The following is a 12,964-nucleotide window of genomic DNA, read 5'->3' as shown; positions in this document are numbered from 1 at the left end:
AAATGTCATTAATGTAGTGATTCTATCCAAATTAATTTGATTTATAAATCAAAACCATAAGTCAAAACTGCTTTATTTTCCATGATCTCTGCCTCACAGTGGAACTGATGTATGCGGTTAAGGAATAATGACCTTTTTTGTGACAACCTGGTGGTCAGGCTCCTTTTGCTGCGGTAGAGTTGAGCTTAATGTCTCTCAACTGCTTTACTGCAGCAAAATACGTAGTAAATAGGAGCTTCTAGCAGGGGGCGCACAAAGACAGAAGTGGTGATTCATTGTTTGGGTTTGTGACTGTGGTGTTAAAACTCAATTTTGAAAGTTATCGGTTAGCTGTAGCTTCCAATAAATTTTTGGGTGGTTTATCAGTTCAGCTTTATAAAAGATACATTTTCAGTTAGCTGATTAGCTGTTATTGAAGCTAACCTTTTGGTTAGCTGTGCCCACCACTGTTCAGTACTCAAACAGTACTCCGTTTCATCATCACATTGCTATAACAATGTTGTGGGTCATAATGCCACTTTAAAGTAACTGGGGAACATGTAAGTGTGATGATTAAAAATTAAGCAACTTACTGGGACACCGTTGTTCATCAGTGTGTTAGGATTCATGATGGTGACCAGCTGGTGAAGGAGATCTGGCTGGGAATCAAACAGCTCAGGGGCCAGTTTCTTCATGACTGCTTCAAGGTGCTCTGCAGCGTAACATGGGGCGCCATACCAGGTCTTTGGCTCCCCCCTGCACACAGTCAAAGGTCTTTATGAAATACTCACAGCAGTAACAGAATAAATACATGAGTATCAGAACCTTTTTTAATAGAACTGATCCAAACCTGTGCAATAACAACTGAGTCATATTATTACCATGCCCGTAAAATAAAATTGTTTATCAGAGCAATTGTAACTATCTGACTATTACTTGGATGTATTTTAAAACTACATAGATATCTAGTTGTGAAATCACCAAAAAGTTCCATGTTCAAGATAGCTGAAATGCACAATCTAAATTATGACAACATGTGGTGAGAGATGGTACTGTACCAGTGCAGATAGTTAACAGAATAGCTCCAGTGGTCCTCAATATGCCAGCAGAAAGAGGAGAAGCACATGCCCACATACAGCCAGGGCAGTTTCATCCCACAGATGTCAGCTGTAACATAAGTCAGCACTGAAGCATCCAGCACTGGCATGTTGTTCAGGTTCCAACCATCACTCAGGTAATGCTACAGGTCAGAGACAGGTCAAAACACCCAATCAAATAACGATTCCGTTCACCTGTTTACAGATATTACTGGGATGACCACAGAAACAACAACATTTTTCAACTGTGACTTTGCTCTCTCTGCCTCTCTCTAATTACAATTTTATTAGCTTTGATGATCAATATTTTATATAACTGCTGTGGGCTATTAATCAAATCAAATCAATTTTATTTATATAGTGCCAAATCACAACAAACAGTTGCCCCAAGGCGCTTTATATTGTAAGGCAAGACCATACAATAATTACGGAAAAACTCAAACGGTCAAAACGACCCCCTGTGAGCAAGCACTTGGCAACAGTGGGAAGGAAAAACTCCCTTTTAACAGGAAGAAACCTCCAGCAGAACCAGGCTCAGGGAGGGGCAGTCTTCTGCTGGGACTGGTTGGGGCTGAGGGAGAGAACCAGGAAAACACTCAGTGCATCATGGGAACCCCCCAGCAATCTAAGTCTATAGCAGCATAACTAAGGGATGGTTCAGGGTCACCTGATCCTGCCCTAATTATAAGCTTTAGCAAAAAGGAAAGTTTTAAGCCTAATCTTAAAAGTAGAGAGGGTGTCTGTCTCCCTGATCTGAATTGGGAGCTGGTTCCACAGGAGAGGAGCCTGAAAGCTGAAGGCTCTGCCTCCCATTCTACTCTTACAAACCCTAGGAACTACAAGTAAGCCTGCAGTCTGAGAGCGAAGTGCTCTATTGGGGTGATATGGTACTATGAGGTCCCTAAGATAAGATCGGACCTGATTATTCAAAACCTTATAAGTAAGAAGAAGAATTTTAAATTATATTCTAGAATTAACAGGAAGCCAATGAAGAGAGGCCAATATGGGTGAGATAGGCTCTCTCCTTCTAGTCCCTGTCAGTACTCTAGCTGCAGCATTTTGAATTAACTGAAGGCTTTTCAGGGAACTGTTAGGACAACCTGATAATAATGAATTACAATAGTCCAGCCTAGAGGAAATAAATGCATGAATTAGTTTTTCAGCATCACTCTGAGACAAAACCTTTCTAATTTTAGAGATATTGCGCAAATGCAAAAAAGCAGTCCTACATATTTGTTTAATATGCGCATTGAATGACATATCCTGATCAAAAATGACTCCAAGATTTCTCACAGTATTACTAGAGGTCAGGGTAATGCCATCCAGAGTAAGGATCTGGTTAGACACCATGTTTCTAAGATTTGTGGGGCCAAGTACAATAACTTCAGTTTTATCTGAGTTTAAAAGCAGGAAATTAGAGATCATCCATGTCTTTATGTCTGTAAGACAATCCTGCAGTTTAGCTAATTGGTGTGTGTCCTCTGGCTTCATGGATAGATAAAGCTGGGTATCATCTGCGTAACAATGAAAATTTAAGCAATGCTGTCTAATAATACTGCCTAAGGGAAACATGTATAAAGTGAATAAAATTGGTCCTAGCACAGAATCTTGTGGAACTCCATAATTAACCTTAGTCTGTGAAGAAGATTCCCCATTTACATGAACAAATTGTAATCTATTAGATAAATATGATTCAAACCACCGCAGCGCAGTGCCTTTAATACCTATGGCATGTTCTAATCTCTGTAATAAAATTTTATGGTCAACAGTATCAAAAGCAGCACTGAGGTCTAACAGAACAAGCACAGAGATGAGTCCACTGTCTGAGGCCATAAGAAGATCATTTGTAACCTTCACTAATGCTGTTTCTGTATTATGATGAATTCTAAAACCTGACTGAAACTCTTCAAATAGACCATTCCTCTGCAGATGATCAGTTAGCTGTTTTACAACTACCCTTTCAAGAATTTTTGAGAGAAAAGGAAGGTTGGAGATTGGCCTATAATTAGCTAAGATAGCTGGGTCAAGTGATGGCTTTAAGTAATCGTTTAATTACTATTATGCATTGAGACGTCATTAAGGGGCTTTAATGTATTGATCCAAGCATGAGCTCTGGCTCCAAAACAGTTTCATATAGCATATCATGTTTAGAACACACTGTTAACGCTCCAGGGCAATATGAATTAAATGTCAAATGATTAAAAATTGCATAATCTCCCAATCATTGCATTTTGTTTAAGTTGACAACCAGAGTGCTTTTTTCTTCTTCTGAACAATCAAACACAAATATTTTACATATACTGCAATGAAAATAAATAGCCCCAAGTATAAACTAATATGCAACAAATGTCAGGAAAAGTTTCCCTTTAAAACAATACTATATCGTTACTTTTTATGTTTTGTTTTTAGACAAGATATAGGACCACTGAATAGCTCTTGGAGCTAAAGTAATGCAGTGTTATAGTGCATGGTAATTTTGTTTAGATCAGGTCCACTTGAATGCTCTTCGGATGAGATTAATTTTATATGGGGAGGTGATGTACGTAGTGTAATTTTACTACAGGAAGTCAGTAATATTTATGGTAAATCCACCCAGGTTAACAAAGCTCTGCAAAAATGATAGAGATAGGAGGGGCCACTCACTGAACAGACAGGTCTGACATGTGACCACCCTCCCTCCCCCCCCAAAAAACACTAGTTTGAAGAGAATACATTAATCTTCATTAATGTATGGGTGATCTGTGATTCATACTTTTAATTCACACAAAACAAACTTGCATGTCATGGTAACTTTAGATATATGACTGTCTGTTTGCACAATGTTTCAATGCATTGTTTTCAGCATCTTGGAAACTTCCCTCACTCGTCTGCTTCGTTTGCATCACTGTTTTTGAAGTGAGCCTAAACAAAATCACCTTTTTTTTTAAATGAGACACTGATTTAAATGAACTCCAAGAGATATGATGAAACATTTTTGCATCTATGCAATGAATTGCTGAAAAAAGCTGCAACAATGAAAATGGGGATTCACACATTATAATGAAGGCTACTGTACTTGTACTGACTTTTTTGGGACTAGATTTTAAATACAGTATTTCTAAAGTATCTGTTCATAAGAGGAATTGCTCCAGTTGTCAATTTAGATACAACACAACTATTGACTTGTGCTACAATTTTGAACTACTACACCTTTAGGAGATATTTCACAGAGATGTACTCATTTTTTTGTGTTCTTTGCTGCTTGACAAAACCCTTCAGAACTTATGGAAATTAACTACATAATCTTCCTTTGATCTCTATATGATCCTTTAATAGTTTCCTGGAATTACTTTGTATACGATTTGACAGGCTTACATCTTTTGACAGGCTTCAGTGTTTCTGGAGCATAGGTCGCACCTGTCAAAAAAATACCTCTCGAAGAGGAACAAAAAAAAACAACATATATAAGTTGTACCTTTTCTCTTTTTTTGTGTTATGAGCTCTTTAATTGGGGATTTTTGTGCACTGTTGTAGTTTTTCATGTTCATTCAGTTTAATTTTGTAGAAAAAAAAAAGCAGATCACACGCTTTAAGAAACACTATAAGAAATCAGGAAAAAAATTGTGGCAGTCAGTAACGGTTACTTTTTTAGACCAAGCAGAGGGGAAAAAAAGAAATATGGAATCACTCAATTCTGAGGAATAAATTATGGAATCACCCTGTAAATTTTCCTCCCCAAAACTAACACCTGCATCAAATCAGATCTGCTCGTTAGTCTGCATCTAAAAAGGAGTGATCACACTTTGGAGAGCTGTTGCACCAAGTGGACTGACATGAATCATGGCTCCAACACGAGAGATGTCAATTGAAACAAAGGAGAGGATTATCAAACTCTTAAAAGAGGGTAAATCATCACGCAATGTTGCAAAAGATGTTGGTTGTTCACAGTCAGCTGTGTCTAAACTCTGGACCAAATACAAACAACATGGGAAGGTTGTTAAAGGCAAACATACTGGTAGACCAAGGAAGACATCAAAGCGTCAAGACAGAAAACTTAAAGCAATATGTCTCAAAAATCGAAAATGCACAACAAAACAAATGAGGAACGAATGGGAGGAAACTGGAGTCAACGTCTGTGACCGAACTGTAAGAAACCGCCTAAAGGAAATGGGATTTACATACAGAAAAGCTAAACGAAAGCCATCATTAACACCTAAACAGAAAAAAACAAGGTTACAATGGGCTAAGGAAAAGCACTCATTTGTCACTCATTAAGTCCATGCCTCAGAGACTGCAAGCTGTTATAAAAGCCAGAGGTGGTGCAACAAAATACTAGTGATGTGTTGGAGCGTTCTTTTGTTTTTCATGATTCCATAATTTTTTCCTCAGAACTGAGTGATTCCATATTTTTTCCCTCTGCTTGGTCTAAAAAAGTATGATACGATACACTTTATTGTCCCTTCCGGGAAATTTGTCTTAGACTCCAAGAGCTGCACAAGTAAAAAGTAAAACTGCCATGACATAATTACATAACTCATACAAATTACATAACTTAATACACACATCAATCATACATATTGCACATCCCTAATACACATATCCAAATTACACATGCCCAGTGGCAGTCAGTAACCGTTACTGACTGCCACAATTTTTTTTCCTGATTTGTCATTTGATTTCTTATAGCCATTTCTTAGTGCCTGCTTCTTAAAGCCAGAAAGTTGCCATTTGAAATGACTTTAGTTTTGTGTCATGTCTGTGATCTGCTTTTTTTCTACAAAATTAAACAACTGAATGAAAATCCTCCAAGGCCGGTGATTCCATAATTTTTGCCAGGGGTTGTATTATTAAGAACAAGCCTGTGAGTTTTCAGTATATAAGTCACACTGGCGTATAAGTCGCAGGGCCTCGCAAGCTAATAAAAAAAAAGACATATTCCACCAAATACGGTACTTTGATAAATAAGTGTGATTAATAAGAGACAGGTCTAGTGACAGACTGTGTACCTCATCATCAGGAGAGACTTCAAAATGGCCGTTTTTAACAGGAAAGCCACTCCCAAAATCCTTGGAGGCTATGTCTGCTCCGTATTCCACAGTGACATCCTCCTCAATGGTACTGACTAGACGCCAGAACTCCTTCTCCACCAGCTCAGTGGGGACCATCTAGAATACAAAAGGATGACATACTAAATGATGCCCTGTCTGTTAAAACAGAGAGACAAACAAGGCATACTCAGTTCTCCCAAATAGAGCTAATGACATTTAATCTGTGGTAGTAAATCGTTCGCGATAAAATACCTGAATTAACAAACTGATCAACCTCTATATGTAATTGATAAGTACGATGTACTCAAACACAACAGGCACAGATTCATTTGGTGAGCTACAACTATCTGAGGTTTTACTGAAATCATAGTCAATCGAGTGGAATATTTTCAAGATTCACTGCCTACTGCAGGAGCATACTAAACAGATTATTTGAAGAGGAGAATGGATCGCTTTAAAACTGCATTTCAGTAGATCAAAAATACTGGGATGAGAATACCGTTATACTTTCCTGATGTGTTTTCTGTTGTTTCAATAATACCGCAACCTGATATAGACCCCAACCACAAACACAAAGCCAAAATGTCAAAGCTGATGCTCCTTCACAATGCAAGTGATACTTCATACTATTTGAGTCTCCTCAAGTAACCACTCATCTGATACAAAGTCATTCCAGGATCCTCAGAAGTGACCTGGTGGCAAAGACATTTCGTTGTCACCTTTTGGTCACTGGTTACCGCCCAAGTCATACAGTAAGACAGGAAGCACCAGGACCCGAAAGACTTGGACATTCATTCTCCTGCAAAGATATCAGCATTGCAAAAACCTCTGTCTAGTGAACTCATGACTCCATAATGTACAGATCCTACAGTGTTTGAAGTTCTTCTGTTGTAGAAATCCTTAAGCCTCGGCCCCACCAAATAATAAAGGCATAAATAATGAGCCACGCATGGGTGCGTCAGCAATTATTTGAAGAATGGTCCACGTTTTGAGCCGTCACGTATCCGCACGTCAACAGTGACACTTACTACTGCACACAGTAACAACATGTAATCATTTTCTTGGAGGAAATCTAGAGCGTGTAATCAGTGTGAACTCAAGCAGCTCTTTCAATTATACACCTATCCTTCCTGTACACAAAAGACACTGGAACTGTGCTCTAATTGTAGTTTCTGGTCAGTTATTCAAGTTGCATAAAAGCTTGAGCTGTTAGAGGAAAACATATTCCTTCCTTTCAGTCCATAATCTGGACCATGACAAGACAACACCAGTTAAGTATCGGAGGATGATCGCTGCCATATACCCAGTCCAACGTACAAAAAATGCAGTTCTAGTGTCAAAGAGACATTTACAGACTTAAACAGAGTGTGAAATTCAGGCCAGGTCAAGTCTGGGAGCATGTGCTGGTGTCAGGCATCATTATATCAAATATATTACTAAACTGCCCTAGGTCTAGACTGGTAAGAAGCAGACAAGTCCATCCTCATGTCCCAAAATCCAGGTTATAGGTGTGTGTCCCCTTAGCTTCCTCTTGTCGCTTGAAACCTCAGCACTGAGGTTTCCAGGGGAGGGAAGGTGATGGTCTAGTACAGGGGTACACTCTTAGTTGTCTCCCTGCTCCAACACACCTGAATCCAATGAAAGGCTCATTAAAAGTCTGCTAACGAGTCTTTCATTGGATTCAGGTGTGTTGGAGCAGGGAGACAACTAAGAGTGTCAGGAATGTGGCTCTCGAGGACCGAACTCGGCCACTCCTGGTCTAGTGGTTAAGGTGTTGGGCTTGTGACCAGACGATCCACAGTTCAAATCCCAGCCTGACTGGAAAATCACTAAGGGCCCTTGAGAAAGGTCTTTAATCCCCTGTTGCTCCCGGTGTGTCGTGAGCACCTTGTATCGCAGCACCTCACATCGGGGTGAATGTGAGGCATTATTTGTAAAGCACTGAGTGTCTGATGCAGATGGAAAAGTGCCGTATAAATGCAGTCCATTTACTGCATACTAGATCATGCTCAGAGACACATGTAACAATGTCATAACTGAGTCCCTTACAACACAAGTAACAGGACTCAGTCTCCTTAAGTAACTGTTTGTTTGACACAAAATTATTTCAGTGGTACACAAGGATGCTTTAGAGACCTAGTACCAAAGATATCCAGTTGTCACCTTGGGTCACAGGTTAAAATCAGGTCTGACAACCACCTTGTAAAGCCGCCTTCACACCGGGCAACACACCACCATCGTCTAGTGTGTCGCTCTGCTTTCGCTGCGAAGATTCACCCCAGCGCATCATCAAATAGGAGGAGCTTCCATTCCGCTCGCCGGCTCCGGTTGTCAGTCAAGTTAACATGGCAGACCTTGATCACACGGAGCGAGTTACTTTGCTCTTAATTGTTGTGGAAAGCTGACAAACGTCGCCAGCAACGCCATCCCTGGGTTCACAACATCCTCATGAGACGTTCCCAATTCGGGAAGTATCATTATTTGCTGCAGGAGCTGCATCTGGATGACGGCCGCTTTCAGCGGTACTTCTGACTCTGTAGGACCCAGTTTGAGGACATCCTGTCCTGTTCACGCGTGCACATGGAAAAAAACAAAACAAAACACTGTCCGCTGCCGCTGCTGTGGTGCTGCTGCTCGCTCTCTGTCATAACTGTGTTTATAAACCAGTCACCATTTGTTTTATTATACATCTGTGTAGTTAATAAATAAAATAATATTCACGGATGATTCGCTCGCGTGCGCACGTGGAGGGAAAAAAAAAAAAAAAAAACTGTCCGCTACTCGCTCTTCCCCCAAAAACTCTGTCATAATTGTGAAATAAAGGACAAAAGGGACATAAGTCCTGCTCACAGGCTGGCTACCAGAAACAGGACATGTTCACATCCAACTCAGTCAAACTCCAGACATCTCCACGTCACTACATATCCAGTCCCTGATTGGTCATTGCAGCGCGACAAGACGAAAAAGTTCAGATTTTTCAACTTGGGGAGGAGGGCAATGTGACGCGACGCGATACCGTGCCACAAACGCGCCAATCGCTCAAAATCGCTTCATTCACGTCCATCGCATCGCGTGGCTTGGCGCCACAACGCGTCCTTCCATAGGGATTACATGGCAACCTGTCACCGCTGTCGCTCGCGTCACACCCGGTGTGAACGCAGCTTAAGACTGGAAGCACCAGGACATTAAAGACTTGGCCCTTCATTCTCCTGCAACATATGAGCAGCCTGATCAAACAAATCCAATATTTTGAAGTGTGGGCTGGGGGACACACTACAAAGAGGCACTGTGGCAGGAGCAGCGTTGGTTCCATGAACTGCAGAAACAAAATATCTTTGCCAGTATCGAGCTTTGTGGATTTATTTTTATTTGTAAAGCACTTTTTTATTTTTATTTATTTATTTTTAATGTGGCTGAAGTGTAAAGCCCACCACCAACTCTCAGAAAGGCAATTATCTGCAGGCTGGAGGACCACCTACAGTCATAGATACAGTTTAAAGTCTTGCCCAGGATGGAAACTGCTGTGTGAAGTTGCTCTATAAATTCATAAAATTACTATTTTAAAGAAAATTAAATCAGTGTATGGACAACACATTAAACAGGCATAAAGATTTTTAGCACAAGGATGAAAAATTTAGATCAGAATGAAAAAAGCTGCCAATATTTTAGAAATAAGTTTCAACACTGGTTGTCAAGATGCTGTATGACAGACAATCCCAAGCAAATTTGCACAAAGCAAAAAAAACAAACAAACAAAAAAAAAAATCAGTAAATAAAAAAATCTGAAAAATAAGTAAACGCAACAAACTCACATGAACTGGCATATTGAAATAATCAGACTTGAAGGAGTCAGCCATGTCACCAAAAGCTTGGAGGGTGTAGCTCCTGCTTGCCTGCTCAAAGCCAAAAGCGACAGGTGGTTTGCCACATTCCTGGTAGAAAAACAAAAAGGAATATCTACTTAAAACAAGATGCTGAACTGAGTGATAATTGTGGATATCAGCCATGGGATTTATTTTCCTGCTCCTCATTAGGAGCTGCCGTCTGTCAAAGACTGAGGCCCCTGAGGAGCAGAGTGACAGCTGCTTACCTGAGCCAGACACTTGGGACATCTCCAGTCACCTTTGGGAACATCGTGAAGAGGAGGAATCAGACAGAAAATGTGATAACTGTCATCACAACCGTCACACAACAGCAAGCGGTCCTCGGCACTTCCACTGCCACATACCAAGCATATGTACTGTTCCAACTAAAGCCAGAGGAAAAACATGGAAAGAATGAGTGATGCTTCTGTTCTACAATATACAAATTTAGTCTGTAATGTGCCATGTGAAGGCATTAAAGCAAAAATCTGATTTTTTTTTTCATGGGCAAATCATAAGCTGTTCACCAGTTACCTTTTTATGGAAACCCTTTTGCAATCGTGTCCTAGAGTTTAAGGTAAAAGAAGGTGGAGACAGCTAAGAAAACAACAAATTGTTCTCCTGCTGAACAAGATTATATTTCACTCACTAAGCACTGCTGCTCTTTTCTAATGCCACCATCATACTATAGAAAGACTTTAACCTACACATTATTTAAATACTTCAGGATAAACACATCTTAAGTGGACAACTTTTCTAGAGCTTATACTTCATTCAATACCAATTCAAATGTCAGGCCTGTAGTCAGGATCTGAAATGGGGGTGTTCTTTTGTTTTGTTTTGTTTTTTTGGTGAAAATGGAACTTTGTCAGAAAGGGGTGTGGGGCCTGCTCAAGGCCCCCAGAAAATTTGGGGGTTTTGATATTCAGGGATGTATTCTGGAGGGCTTTTGATGACTATTTTTTCACCCCAATCAATTTGTACTGCTTAAAGGACATGTCACACTTTATTTAATGTCCTAGTTAACAACACAACTACACAAGTACTATGTTTTTGGCACTTTCTGTATCGGTTTGTTGAATGCTATATACCTTGAAACCGGTCACGGATGTGCACAAGTAATCCCGGTGTATCATCAGAGAGTCACTAACAGCCTAAATCTAAATTATGATTTCAGTGCAACATATCCTTTAATGTGTGATGTATTTGTATTTTGTTTTGCACATTTTCACTTTTTCTTTTTGCCTTTAACCAAAATTGATATCACAACCTACATGTTTGGTTGGTAAGATTGCTAACCACAAGAGCTGTAATCGTTTTCATATTTTTGGCTTCCCTCAGCCTAACTGACTTAATTTTAAAGCTAAAACCCCCAACAGACCCAGTAATGCTCAAGCTTAGAAATTACATTTAAAAAAGATATTGCTTCATATCCCACTTTAGTTATGCATAAAAGTTTAACTAAATTTATTTTTATATGGCTCATGAATTAAACCTAGCCCAGAATTACAATAAAACTTGGGTACAGAGTAATACTATTTTAAACATGGGTGGTGGCCAAGTGGTTAGTGGACTGGGTTTCAGTGCAGATGGTTCACGGTTCAGGCCCTACCTCTGTCACATTTCTTCATGTAATGTGGAGTTGTGTCAGGAAGGACATCCGGTGTAAAACTTGTACCAATTCAACTTGCATGCGGATCTGCTGTGGTGAACCCAAGTGGAAACAAGGCAACAGCAGAAGGGACTTATATAGGTGTTGGTAATATTATTATTGTTAAATAGTAGTAGTATGAAAAATGTATTCAAAAGTGGACCTTTAATCAAGGGGATTGATATAAAATTTTAATCTTTCCATCTGGATTTGCCCCTGGTTTGCAGTCTCTAAGCAGGAATAATCAAGAATTTGTATATTTATATGGAAAGCATGACCTGATTGAGAGGTAAGAAGGTTTTATCAGCACATTTACGTCATGCCATCTGCAGAAAGAGTTTATTTGTATTTTAGGGGGAAAAAAAAGTTAGTGTTTGTTGTTAATGCATCCCGGTGTCGCAAACCAAAGGGTCCCCACAAAAATTGGTCCACCCTGCCTTCACTACGTACGCGTCATTTCAGAGCTCAGCAGCATAATTTCTGAGTCACCAGCAATTCACCGATTATCACCTCATTTCTGCTCCAAACTGCACTCCAGTCATCAACTATCTCAGCAACAGATATCTGAAGCTTTGTACAACAATCATTTCCACATACGTTCAGCATTATTTCATAATAAAAGACGGCGGACCGATGAGCGCCACAGCAGCAGCTGCGCCCATGTCATTTCAAAGCGTCAATAATGACTCGCCAATTATCGCCTCGTTTCTGCTTAAAACTGACTTTAGAATGATTTAAGAGGTTTTACTTTGTCATGTGGCGGTTAATAATAATAATCCATTTGATCGCTTTGGATGGAGAGAGCCTGTCTCAAGCGTGTGGCCACAGCGAGAACACTCAGAGCAGACATTGAAAGAAAAGTTTAAGAATACGTTTGTAAAACTCATCACAAACACATCCCCCTCCTCCAGCAGACAGGACATGACTCGCTGCCACAAGAAAAAACATGCGACGTTATTCTAAAAATTGCTTTTAGAATGTTTTGAACGCGGTAAATTTTATATTTTACATCTAACCTTGCGCGAATGCTGCCTTTTGGCAGCCCAATAGGACAGCGTCATCTTGTTTGAACCTGGTTTGATATTGTGAGATTTGACCACTTATGGGGACAACCGCTCCCGTTGCATAATATATACACAACTTCACATGTGAAAATGGTGTACTGTTTTGTTTTTGACTGCAATAACCAAAGCAGTTGTGAAGTGTTTTTTTCGGTTCCCAGTGGAGAACTGAATGCTACGTGAATGTGAGAGTTTGTGTCGGTAACCAGAGTAGCTAACCAGAGTAGCTACGTTTTCTCGCCTGCAAAAAGGCCTCGACACGTTTGAGCTCTGGGTCATAAACAAA

General features: G+C 39.9%; 1 protein-coding gene across 1 annotated transcript in view; it reads right to left on the bottom strand.

Annotated features, from left to right (window-relative positions):
- The window catches only part of kdm5ba (lysine (K)-specific demethylase 5Ba), a 94,919-nt gene that overhangs the window by 38,241 nt on the left and 43,714 nt on the right, over positions 1-12,964 (bottom strand). Inside the window, exons 8-12 of the mRNA XM_034166848.1 lie at positions 10,194-10,352; positions 9,916-10,035; positions 6,062-6,220; positions 1,038-1,219; positions 573-735 (exon numbers count right to left, since the gene is read on the bottom strand). Of these exons, the coding sequence (XP_034022739.1) occupies positions 573-735; positions 1,038-1,219; positions 6,062-6,220; positions 9,916-10,035; positions 10,194-10,352 (783 nt within the window). The remainder of the gene's footprint in view (positions 1-572; positions 736-1,037; positions 1,220-6,061; positions 6,221-9,915; positions 10,036-10,193; positions 10,353-12,964) is intronic.

Source organism: Thalassophryne amazonica, chromosome 3 (assembly GCF_902500255.1).
Source record: "Thalassophryne amazonica chromosome 3, fThaAma1.1, whole genome shotgun sequence".
NCBI lineage: Eukaryota > Metazoa > Chordata > Actinopteri > Batrachoidiformes > Batrachoididae > Thalassophryne > Thalassophryne amazonica.
The sequence above is the reverse complement of the archived record's forward strand: the minus strand, read 5'-3'. Positions and strand labels throughout refer to the sequence as shown.